The 13,090-nt window shown below is 44.5% G+C and overlaps 1 protein-coding gene across 1 annotated transcript in view; it reads left to right on the forward strand.

Annotated features, from left to right (window-relative positions):
- MB21D2 (Mab-21 domain containing 2) overlaps positions 1-9,740 on the forward strand; it is a 59,789-nt gene extending 50,049 nt beyond the window's left edge. Inside the window, exon 2 of the mRNA XM_040074726.2 lies at positions 6,072-9,740. Within this exon, the coding sequence (XP_039930660.2) occupies positions 6,072-7,336 (1,265 nt within the window). The 3' untranslated portion in view covers positions 7,337-9,740. The remainder of the gene's footprint in view (positions 1-6,071) is intronic.
- The last annotated feature ends 3,350 nt before the right edge of the window (positions 9,741-13,090 follow it).

A 13,090-nucleotide genomic window follows, 5' to 3' on the forward strand; every position in this document is an offset into this window, starting at 1 on the left:
TGTGGTCTCTGAGCCCTAACTGGTTTAGCCAAGCAGATCACTACAGAAACACTGCTGCTGGTTTTGGTGCCAGAGTGGATTTAGATGTTTATGACAGCACCACTCTTCACTGTACAGGCTCACCCTTTAAATCTGGGTTCTTTTAATTTTTCCTGCTTGCACCATGAAGCACCCCTTTCCATTGCCAAACAGGATTTCAGCGAGGTGGGTGGCTTCCACCAGGACGCATGAAAACTGGAAAAAAACTGGGACGCTACTTTTAATATTGTTTTTAAAGAAGACTTTGGAGAAAGAAGCTGATTTATTTTACGAGGGGGTGCTGTCTCTCTGCAGTGTGTTCTGTCACCGTGTCACAAGATTTCTAAAAGGAGCAGAATCAGTGGGACACTGGTGTATCAGTCTGCAAGGAGCAGCTTCCTTCGCTTGCATCCCATATTTCACTAAGCTGGTATCACATGGTTCAGTCTCCCCACTCTTCTCCCACCCCCTGCCTGCTTCCGCCAACAGTCCTCTCAAAATGTGCTTTGTAACTGAAGACTCTCCTAAAGAGCTGACTCTTCCAGTTCTCCTGCGTAACAAAAACTTGTGCTGCTCATAAATAGATTTGCAATTACCAAGGGAAACAGAAGAATCTGCGCAGTCCAGATGCATCGGAGTGGCCTCCCATCCTGTCTTAAAGAAGCTTCTGAAATTCAACACACATTGTTCAGGCATAGCTGGGAGACCTCTGCAGAAATCTTTCTTTGGAGCAGCATTTCTATACTGCAGGATCTGCTGTTTGCAGCAGAATTGTCAAGGAACCTCAGAGTCCCTGTCTAGTGTCGTTACAAAAAATGACAAAAGCTCTTTGTATTTTTGACTAGCCTGGACTTTCATGTATTTCTTGTAGCAGTCGAGGGTAAGAATTGCCTGGCCAGCATGAGAAATCCTAAGCTTACAAATTAGTTTTCTGCTAATATCATCTAGTGCGTGGTTAGTGCTGTCTGAGCAATTCCAACCACAGTCTGATTGTCCAGGAAGTCAGACTTCCTTAGGTCTTGGGACTTACAGGATGCAATTGGTTTCATATAGAAGAAAAAAGGCATTCTCAAGGTTATGCATCAAACAGGATGAACCTGAGAGGAAAAATCAAGAGTCTTGATTATGTTGGGTCCTGAGGAAGGATTAAGCAGTAGAAAAGAGGGAGGCAGTGGGACATGTGAGTGGTCCTTAGCTTTCCCTGTAGAACAGATCACATATATAAGGAAGATCCCTTCTATCTATCTTCTCCCTAGGCTGCCAGGGAACTCGAGGGGGACATACACCAGTTAGTGCCTGGGTCTGGCTTGGCTCCCAGAAGAATTCCTGTGATAGCCTTCTTCTGTGTGCAAGGCTCTGCTGATTCTCCTCTGTGGAACCTTTCTGTTTGACCTCTCTCTAGTTCCCCTGCAGCAGAAGCTTCCCTGAATTCAGTGCTCTGAACATCACCCCATTCAGTTTGATGAGATGAAGTCAGACTAACCAAACAGCATCTTGTTTTGCCTGTGCTTCCTTTTGGCGGCCGTGGTTGCACATCTAAAGCATCAGAAAGAAAGACTTCAAGAAGGAACCCCAAATTAGGAAATGCATATGTTAGAAAGAAGTCTTTACATTATATTTTTCTTGTGATCAATTTCTTCAAAGATAAAATCTGTGTGTTCCTCCTTATTTACACAAAGCAAGTCATGAAATAGCAGTGGATCCTAGCACACACTGCAATGGTTATGAAATCAATTCATCTGAAATTCTGTAATGGATGGAAACCATTTGTGTGTTGCCTTTTTGTTGTTGTTGTTGTTAATGGAAAAAATAGTCTCTGTTGTCATCTGCATCAGTGACAGTTCATTCAAGGATGTGTCCCAAATGTAGGTATTATATAAAATAAAATCTCTTTTCTCTGTTTTTATTCTCTTTGTATCTTAGTGGTATCTTAGTTCTTGAAGTAGAAATAAATCCCCTTTTTCCTGACACTGAAGAAACAACAAAGGAATGAAGTTCTGTTGGTAGAACTCACTTGTTCACCTGTGCTCCTCTGGATTCGTGTTTAGTAAACCAACCAGCAAGCCTGGCCTACAGGTGGTGCTCCTGATTCTTACAATCCTTGCCTTCTCATGCTTGCAGGCATCCCTACCTGTTAGAATGCCAAATTTAATGGCTTGGGAAGATCTTAATTTAGTTACATGTCTATAAAAACAGGACTCTTTTGAGGTGCTTTAGAAAGAAGTGGTAACTGTACACCAGTCTCTCACTTAGCTTTGTCAAACAACTTTTTCAGTGTCACACAAGGTACTACTGTGAATCATGTGTTTTTCATAGTAGCAGCAAGAGGATTCTTAAGTAGCGGTGAACCTACTTTGATACCATGAGAGCTGGTCCTTCAGCTAAAATTATTTTTGTGTGTTTGACCCTTCAAATTCTGGTTTGGTCTTTACAGACAACTCCACAAGGGTTCTATAAATTTCACTAGTTTTTCTGTAACTCCTGTTGCCTCTTCCTCCCAGATGGTCCTGGGACTGAGATGAAAAGAGCAGAGCTCAAATGGCTCACTTGTGCTACTAAGTATTTGGGTTGAGTACCAGTCTTGGTATTTTTCTTTGCATTTGCACTTACATGCACTTACTTGCTGGACTGGAGTGCCTACTTCTGTTGTACATGCATGGGCTGTAGAAACTTGGGAAGAAAGCTTTGTGACAAGGTAGTGTGTGCCACACACTGTCAGCTGATGGGATTCCTTGAAAGCCCTTCACATTTTAAATTGATTTGTGAACAAGGGGGGCAGTTTGAAGACACTGCAAACTCCTCAAGCCTTAGGTAATCCTGAATTTGGCCAACTCAACTATTTATAGAACACTCTATGCCTATTCTAAATATACTTTCCTCAAGGGGACCTTATCTCAACTCCCTGCTCCACCACTTCAGTTGGATCAGCAATGCTGCTGTGATCTGTTAGCAAAAATTCCTTCTCTTGTTCTGTGGCAGAGCTGCAGATGTTGCTGGTTTGGGACTCGAAGGGGAAATTCTGTGCCAAGCAGAGCTCAAGGGTTTAATCAAACTGCAGTCATCCAGGTAGAGAGATATTGATGATATATTAGATCACTTCCTGTAACCATTTCCTTACTATTTTTCAATATTTCTCTTCTGTTGATAGGCCTAGGGATCTGGAGAGGTAAATAAGTAACTCATTGACAGTGTACAGAAGGCAGGGTTTGAGTTCCACTTGCTGGTTGAATGGGGTTAGACTATCAACTCTATTGCTCCCATGTAAGGATAAAGGCTCTCTTCAGGCCAAGGAGAACAACTCATCCAACATCAGATTCCATAGTGGGGAATCTCTTTAGAAAAATTGTGATTTTCAGTCAAAGGCTCTGGGATAGAAATTTTGGTGCAAAGGGCCCACTGCAGAGCATTTTTCTTCCTTCAAGTTTAAAAATGTTTAGAAAAATGCATCTTTTATTGAATCCAGTAGGTTTGAAGATTTTCATCTGTTGGATAGTTACATTCTGTCTGCCTGTGTCAGGAACATCTGCAGGTCTGCATGGCAGATGCTGCAGATCACCGTCCTGAGCGGGAAATTTTGGGTGAGTGTAGAGGCGAGATGGGCCATCAGAACTCTTCATATCATGAATAGCTGTGCTGCCCCACAGTAAGGGCCGGTAGTACTTTAATCTTTGGGAAAAAGAATAATTGCTCCCTGTCCCTATGATGTGATTGATCCAGACTCTTCTTCGTGGGTATCAGACTCAACTTACAGGACAGGTGTAAAGCACTCAGGCTGCTTGCACTGGCTCAGGGACAGGATTCAGAGGAAGTGTGTCAGTAGTGTCTGCAGAAGTCACAACAATTCAGGTACCCATTAGAAAACCCCTTCTGGGTACAGCAAAAGAGTGACTGCTACTTATTTGGCCTCTGGGATGGAGAGGCCTGTGCAAGACTTTGCTGCTCTACGGATCAGGGTAACAGCTGACTGTGTGTCTAAGCCTCAGAAAATGTTTTTGAGGTTGACAGAAGCTTTTCTTCGTTATTACCCTTTGAGGATGAACAGGGCAGCGTGTGGCAAGATCGCAGAATGGGATTAGCTCAGGATTTAGCAGGAAGAGTTTCTTAGTACTCCTTTAGAGCTATTTCCTTCTATTGCAGCCCCTGCAGCTGCATGAAATGGAAGGGGTTATGTCTTTGCTTGCCTGGCAGGAAAATCATCCCAGCTCAGTGCAGCAAAATGGACTGGGTCCAGTGCTCCTGGAAGGAATGAAACAGGTAAAGTGTATTTAACAAGGAATTTCACATGGGGGGTTTCAGGTAGACTGAATATTGCCCCAAGACATTCTGCTTCAAACAGCGGCCTTTTCCTACAATCTCCTTGGCTTTTCCAAAGAATCAGTGTCCACAGAGCTTTAGATTTTGTTCTGGTCATGGCTTACCTATATACATGAAGATAACATCTCCTTGTTGCTGTCCTGGCACGCAGGAAAGGACAGGTGAGTCTCTCTGAAAGCACTGCGGTGCCACTCAGCCTAGTGCAGCCCTCAGTGCCTTGGGATGCTGCTGCTGCTCTCTGCTAGGGTGACCCATTCAGTACAGGCAGTGTCTGTGATCCTACAGGGATGCACTGCCTCAGGAAAGGCTCTGCAGTCACTGGGACTATGACAGGATGGGTGCTCAGACTGTAGTGCTGATCATTTGTGTTTCAGTAAACATTCCTAATGTTTCCTTACAGTGTCTGCCTGTGAATTCTGGGCTGACAGAATGACTGGCAGCTTTCTGGCTCATTCTGTTGTGCCTCTGGCTAGTTATTCCCACTGCTGTCTCTCTAAGACTGTCTTCCTTTTAATGAAAGTTGTCCATTTGACCATTCTTGACGTAAAAAAACCATATTGCCTTTCAGAAGCTGGAGTCAATAATGCATTCCAGTAGAAGCTAGTGCATTTGTACTTGTAAGGGGTAAATATCTATCCCTTTTGCAGTGCTTATAACAGCTTCAGCATCTCTGAATTTGTACAGGCCTTTGTTCCCTCATGGCTGAGGTGTGGTGGCTGAATTGAGGCTGGGAAGCAACCAAAAGCATTTAACCACAAGAGGAACACCAGCAGTGAAAAAGCCCAGAAAGCAGGAACAGGCTGCAGAGCAGTTGAAGTGCAGAGCTCAATTTTAAGCCTAATCTGAACACTGAATGAAGTGCTAATACCTCAGCTTCTGTGTAGAGGCTCTTCTCAGTCTGCTGCTCATGTTCTGTGGACACAGTATAGTGGGGTGTATATGTAGAATTCCTGGTGAAAAGCTGGCTTTGTACAATTGGTATGAGCACTGCAGGGTGAATGTCATGTCTGGTTTTGGTGCTGAAAATAAAAATCTGTCTTCCTGTCTGTGTTCTGGGGAGCTGATCAGATATTTTATGTCATTGCAGCTTGAAGAACCAGTTTCAGAGCTGGCTTCTCTAATTGCCTGATTATTTAAACTGCTCCATTCACCCATACAAGAAGGATGCATTTCTTTTGTTCATGTTGCTTTGTTCATCAGTAAATGTAAAGCAGATTGTAAAATCAGACCTGCTCGAACTAACATTTGTAGCTATTCGTTCACTCATTAACAAACCAACTCCCTGATGCTGGTCCAGCTTTTTTCTACACCAGAGAGAAAATAAGAACAGCAAGTCAATTAATATTCTCTTTTCTCTATGGAGTGTTGGTGAAACATTTGGATATCATGGAAATGAATGTCAATATGGTGAGAAACTGGTTTAGAAGGTGTTTGAAAAGTTAAATTTAGTGCCAGGAGTAGCTTTGCTGTGTTTCACCAGAAGCTTCTGCTTTTTTCCATTGCTTGCAGTGTGATCTTTAGGATGGACTTCACATATTCCCAGGCATGCAGGGAAGGCCCTGCCCTGGGTCAGGGGAGACCAAAGGTTGTCTGAGTGCTGGGCCTGATGTATATTTTTGCCACACCAAAAGTGAAAGATACCCCTTCCTTTTTTTTTTCCCCTTGCTGGGCATGGACTGGGTTTTAATCCTGGATCTGTTTCCCTTCTTTAAAAGGACTTCTCTTTCTGTCTTTTTCAGGCATGGTTCAGAAACTCGACCAGAAGCTGCCTGTAGCCAACGAGTATCTGCTGCTGTCAGGCGGCGTGCGGGAAGGTGTGGTGGACATAGACCTGGATGAGCTGAATGTTTATGCCCGGGGCACAGACTATGACATGGACTTCACCCTGCTGGTGCCCGCGCTGAAGCTGCACGACCGCAACCAGCCGGTCACGCTGGACATGCGCCACTCGGCCCTGTGCCACTCCTGGCTGAGCCTGCGCCTCTTCGACGAAGGAACCATCAGCAAATGGAAGGACTGCTGCACCATCGTGGACCATATCAATGGAGCTACCAATTACTTCTTCTCCCCAACAAAAGTGGCAGACTGGTTCTATGAATCCATTAGCATTGTCCTCTCTGAGATCCAGAAAAAGCCCCAACGAGGGATGCCAAAGGTGGAGAAGGTAGAAAAGAATGGGACTATCATATCCATTATTTTGGGAGTGGGCAGCAGCCGCATGCTCTATGACATTGTCCCTGTGGTGTCCTTCAAAGGCTGGCCAGCTGTGGCACAGAGCTGGCTGATGGAGAACCACTTCTGGGATGGGAAGATCACAGAGGAGGAAGTCATAAGTGGGTTTTATTTAGTGCCTGCGTGTTCCTACAAGGGGAAGAAGGACAATGAATGGAGGCTGTCGTTTGCCAGGAGTGAAGTGCAGCTGAAAAAGTGCATCTCCAGCAGCCTCATGCAAGCCTACCAGGCCTGCAAAGCCATCATCATCAAACTGCTGTCCCGCCCCAAAGCCATTAGTCCGTATCACCTGCGGAGCATGATGCTGTGGGCTTGTGACAGGCTGCCAGCCAGTTACCTGGCCCAGGAGGATTACGCAGCCCACTTCCTCCTGGGTCTCATTGATGATCTCCAGCACTGCTTGGTCAACAAGATGTGCCCAAACTACTTCATCCCGCAGTGCAATATGCTGGAGCACCTCTCCGAAGACACCGTCATGCTCCACGCGCGGAAGCTGTCCTCGGTGCGCTCCGACCCTGCCGAGCACCTCCGAACTGCCATCGAACACGTCAAAGCAGCCAACAGGCTCACCCTGGAGCTCCAGCGGCGGGGCAGCACCACCAGCATCCCCTCCCCACAGTCGGATGGAGGGGACCCCAACCAGCCTGATGACCGATTAGCCAAAAAGTTGCAACAGCTAGTGACTGAGAACCCTGGGAAGTCCATCTCTGTCTTCATTAATCCAGATGATGTCACAAGGCCCCACTTCAGAATTGATGATAAATTTTTCTGAGCTTTCGTCAGTGTTTCTTGGGATTTTGTTTTGTTTTTTAAAACTCTTACAGTGTGCAGGTTTTTTCATTTGGTTTTCCTTGATGACTTAGTCGCTTGGTTTTTACATATCTGGCATAGATTGGATCTGTTGAGAACAATCCAAATAAATTATAAATCCTGGTTCTGCAGGACAGTGCAGATTTCAGAACAGTATATTACTATTTCATATGCTGCTTTGGGTTTTTTTTCCACCCACCCTGCCCCATTGTCTGTGAGTAGTTTCTAAAGGAGGACATGCATCGTAAACACAAGCCACAGTGTAATGTAGGGTTTTTTTCCCAGGCTTCCATAGTTTATGTACGTTATTGGGCCAGAAGAAGGACAATTCACCTTCCGTTGCTTCAGAAATTCACTTCTTTTTCCATGAGCTTCCATCACCCTAAAGAAATGAGGAGAGACTGGGTTGGAAAGCACTGCTGTTAATTTGACGAGGCCAAATCTACTGGGCTGAAGCCCAGTTCATCTGTTCTTCACATTTCTGATACTAGGGGAGAAAGCTGACTTTAAAGATGATGATGATGCAGCTTTTTGGGGGAAGAGTTGTTTCTGTTTTGATCTACTTTTTGAATGTAATTGTTCATTAATTGAACCTTGTACAGTCCAGAGGGTTGTTTCTGCTGCTTTTCCATGCGGAATAAGGTTATGGAATGTTAGTTTTAGTGTGTGTAATTATTCAAAGCCTTATTTAAATTCTATTAAAGAACATACCATTTTAAATGTAATTGCACTAATGAAATCTCTGCCATTACCTCAGTCCCACTGTTTGTGTTTCTTTCATGAATTAGCATCTGTTATTATGTCTCAATATTGCTGATTGCTTGAGACCCCTCAGGTCTCATGGTTTCAGGTGATTTCTTGACTGTCTTTTGTAAAAGACTTCCTTGTTAGCCCAGCTATGTGTGAGCAGTCAGAGTTTTGCATTGGCATATTTCTTTGGATGCGTATTGTGCGTTGCAGTGCATATTGCATTAATATGTATTGCATGTTGTTGAAACAGGTTTACCATTAGATAAGGATGTAATGCTAAAGCAGTGGTATGTGCAAAGTGAATCAGCCAGACCTCGAGCAAAGGAGCTACCTTGCTTCTCTAATGCATGTATAAGGCCTGATCCTTTCTGGCAGTTATCATTCCCTGGACTCCTGAGAACTTTCTGACTCACCCTGGCATATGGGAGATCTTACTCTGGGTCTCATGTTTGCAAAAGTTGTGTTTGTATGTAAACTTGTGGTGCAACAGTAGCCTTGAAAAACACATACACTTTTCTTCTGTGTGTAGGGTAAGATGTATGGTAACAAGGGTTAGTCTGAGCCAAAAATAATTCCAAGAGTTCGAGGATAGAGTGACTTATTGTGGCTGGCTGGCCAGTGACTGATATTTAGGCCTTAAATCAGCAATTTGGGCTTACTGATTATCCCAGAGATGCTGTTCTGATCCAAACTTGATGCATGTGTTAAAATGTGATTATTAGAGCAGGTTGAAGTATTTTTTAAATATTTGACAGACAAATGAGGTGCATATCTAGTAAATTCTAACTGATGAAAATTGTGTATGAAAAATGTGTCACTTTTTCAGCCCAGCCTTTGTGGTAAAGAAACCAGGCTGGTGGAGCAGCACACCAACAGCTTTGGCAACTGCTTTATTAGATGGCAAGGAGGTTTCAATACCTGATCTAGTGCCCAAGTCATGTCTTAAAACGAAACTTAAGCTCCTCCATCTCTTGGGTACAATTGAAAACTTCACCCCATTGCAATAGCCAAGATGTTCACATTTGCCTGAATTTACTGGTACACACTTACAAGAAGCTCTCAGAAGTTGCTGGCCTGATGGAGTGGATGAGGATTTAACCTTAAAGCACAATTGGCTCTTGATTATGAGCCCTGGTGCAGCTGCAGTTTGGTCTGGGGAAGGACATGGATTGACTTCAGCAGAAGCAGAACCGGGTTCTACCTGTGTGGCTATTGCCAAAGATGAGTCTCCATATAAACCTGTTTATAACCTGCATGGGGGAGGCAGGAGAAACAATGGGGAATCCTCTCCAGAAGTGCTTGGAAAATGCAGATTTGTTGAATGGTTTCTTCCCCAGTCTGTGTGACTTCTGTTTGTTGAAAGAAGAGTCTGGGCTGCAGGATGAAGTTTCCCATCACTACACGAGAAATCTGCTCAGCACAAAGCAGCAGTAGCCTAGCAGGCAGAGCACTCTCGCAGGAGTCCCAGTGTCTGTGCCACTGCTCCTGAGATATGCAGAACACAGCCTTCCTCGTGCCAGTTAACGTCCTGGTGACCAGCAGTTTGACGAGCCCATGTCAAGCTCTGGTGTGTGCTCCTTTTTTTGGTTTTAATTAAAAAAACATTTTGAAAAGTATCCACCTTGTTCTTCCTGCCTTCTGTGTGTTGGGTTTTGGTGTGGTTTTTTTTTTGTTGTTTGTTTGTTTGTTTGTTTGTTTGTTTTGGGTGGGGGAATGGAGGCTTGACATTTTACTGGACTGAAAAGCAGTTTTCCAGGTGGGTTTGTGAGAATGTTATGTCCTCTACCTGGATCATCTGTCTGCCAGGGCGACAGAATCCTGATCTGCAGTAGATTTGTATCTGTTTAGTATTTGCTCCTCTCCACGTGCTATAGTTAACTTAATGAAGCAGGCTGCCAGCCCAGAGAGGTGACAAGTGTTTTGTGTATCAGAGAACACAAAGGACTATTTTCTTCCTTTTCTATTGTCCCCTCTTGTCTTTGAGTATATGCTGGCACAGACTTGTGAAGTGCAGAGGTCTCTATGTGGGATTTCAGAGTAGTCAGTGGGTTTAGATACCAATGACCTTTTACTCTTTATTTCTCTCTGTAAGTTTCAATGAAACCGTGGTGCTTTTCCTATTAGGGAGTTCTTGAAAGTCATTCACACAAGCATTTTAGATCACTCAGCCCCATGGGGTTAGAGACTTGGCCAATCTGACAAACACTGGAATAAGAGGGAACTTGCTTTAAATTAGCAATGTAGGCAACTTCCCTGCTGATGTCAAGAAGGGACAAATAACTGCTGTGAGCCAGTGTCTCCACGGGAGCTTCAGTTCTGCACCCACTGCTATGGCAGATAAGATTCCTTTTTTTCTTTTCCTTTTGCCCATTAGCCACCTTTCTGCTGGCCTCTCCCTGTCCTGAGTGATGTTGCAAAAGGACTGGGAGAGTTTGTGAGGGGCTGGTGGCATGTAGGATGAATCCTTTGTGAGTCGGTGAGTTGCTGACTCCTACAGGGTTAAAGGGGAGGAAGTCCCAGGCAAGAGGGTCTGGCTTTGAGGCATCAGAAAGGTGGGGAGGAAGGAAAAGTGCTCCTCAAGAGGCTCCACTTCACTTCCCACTGTGATCTTCCTTGGGCATCCTGGCTCTGGTCCTACTTTTGGAACATGCTTTTGCCTTTGCCCTTTCCATAGAGTTTCTCACCAGTGTGACAGTGGGAGAAGAAGCTAATTTGACTGGTTCCAGTTGTTGTAAGTTCTAGAAGATTCTGAACGAGCTGTTACTTCTTCAGAGGGATACCTGAGCTGCTGCAGAGGTGATAGAACCACCAGCTAATGGAGGTTACTCTCTGTGCTGTGTTGGGAGAACTCAAGGCAGAAGGGAGCAAGGGACCAAGAGCTTTGTATAAGCCTGCAGTCTCTGCTCCTTCAGGCATGCTGTGTGAAGGCTCAGTCACTCTTGTCATGCTGTGATAAATGGGTTTCTGCACATATTCCAATACTTTAGCCTGGAGACATGTGGTGCTCTAACCAGAAAACTACAACTGGGCATCAGAGTCACTCTTTGCAGCAAAACACCAGCGGACTTTAACCATGCGCTGCCCAAATTAGAAGCCAATTCTCAAAGGCCTCTGAAAGAGCTGGTTTACAGTAGTCTGTCTTCTCTGTTGTCATTGTGACAAGTAGCACTAATTTTGGTCTAGATTCTTGGACTTTCCCTGATTGCCTCGTTGCAGTGGACAGCAACCTTCTTTTGGCAGCTGTAGTGGTTCTGGGCTGGACACGTGAGCTCTGTGCTCTTCCACTGCTTGGTCTCCTCATGGAGGGCTGTGGGACAGGCTTGTGTCTGCTAAAAATTGACTGAAACAGGCACTGAAAGGTGGCAGTCACAATAAATTCCATTGGGAGACTTGAAAATATGCTTAAAACAAAGCATGTGTACTTTTCTGGATTAAAGCTGATTGTGGTCAGACCAAAAGTAAGCAGACATTTATCATATTTTGTTAACCCATGCATGATACACATGGCCATGCACAATGCAAGTGACTGTGGCAGAGGGAAAGGGAGAGAGACTTTGCTAATGATTATTTCTCATGAAAATTTTTTTTAAAGGTGTTAATAGTGAGTGCCTAGGATTGCTTAAAAACATCCATCTGTCCCTTTCTGTGGGTTCAGTGCTGGATGCATTTTGCCACTTTGTCTTGTATTAAAGTGAGCGTGTTCAAAAGGTCACTGGGCAGCTGATTGTAATAATGTTCACATTCTCCTGGCATTGCTGAGTGATTAGAAATATTCAGCATGCAAGTAGCTTGTTCAACTTCAGCAAGTTCACCATCTCCCTCCTGCCAGCCTTGCTTGGGGTGAGCTAATGGACTTTCAACATTATACAGCTTAGAGAGCTCTGTCTCTAATAGCTCCTGATTAAGCTCTCCAGAAAGGCAAATAACCATCATGGGGCAAAGGCTAAACCAGGGGAGAGGCAGGGAAAAGAACACCCTGGCCAAGGGACTCTTGCTGACATGTTTTGGGTTTAGGTACATTCAGCATTATATTTAGCACATTTTGGCTTTCAAGAACTGTCAAGTGAATCCAAATTTATTTCCTCTAAATGCTTTTGGAATAGTGATAAAATAGCCCTAACTCCCTTCTCCTCCCCTTTTGCCATTTATAATCTATTATTTTAGGACTGCTCTGAGGAACTATTGTGTTTTCCTATTATCATTGTCCCTGGCTCAGCACTGTGCTTCCAGGCTGAATGTAGGCTTTGGGGGGTTATTTTTATCTTATTGGCCTTCTGTGGTAGAGGAACACACTCATTCAGTCTCCAGACAGCCTGATTCACCAGGCAGAGATGTGGGTGCATATCGGGGGCATCAGGCTCTCTTCAAACTGACTCAGCCCTGTCTTTCCCTCAGTTTTGTGTGTTAGGAATACCAGTATGAAAGACCTGACTGAGGTCTTGCCAAGAACACAGAAGACATAGTACGTGATTCTGAAGTCAAGCAAGCTCCAGTGCAAAGTGAAAATTGAGCCCAAAAAGCCACTTTTCTCCCTGCTTCTCAACCCCCCTGACTCCTTTGTTTTAGCTTTATTTTGGGGAGGTGGAGTGAGATGAGCTGCTTTCGTCCACTTCAGAGGTTACAAATCATAGCTTTGGCCTAGGACATTGGGCTCTGCACTCATTAATGGCTTTGTCTCCAGGGCTTCTATTGCCCATGCCCTACCATGACATTGACAGGATGGGAGAGGGTTTTATGATTTGTTCAGCACTGTTCAAAGAAAGGAATGGGTATTTTTCATGAAGGGCTGGTGACCTATTGTGTCCTTCTCCTTCCTCCTGTGTGCCAAGGCTTACGCACACAGTATATTAATTGCCACTTTTGCGGGCTGCAGCTGATCACAGAATAAATGCCAAGGTGCTTCTGTGCAAACCAGTCTTCAACCTTCAGCATCCCTTGCAGAGTAAGTGTGCTCCTGACTGAAGTC

This window comes from Hirundo rustica, chromosome 10 (assembly GCF_015227805.2).
Source record: "Hirundo rustica isolate bHirRus1 chromosome 10, bHirRus1.pri.v3, whole genome shotgun sequence".
Classification (NCBI taxonomy): Eukaryota; Metazoa; Chordata; class Aves; order Passeriformes; family Hirundinidae; genus Hirundo; species Hirundo rustica.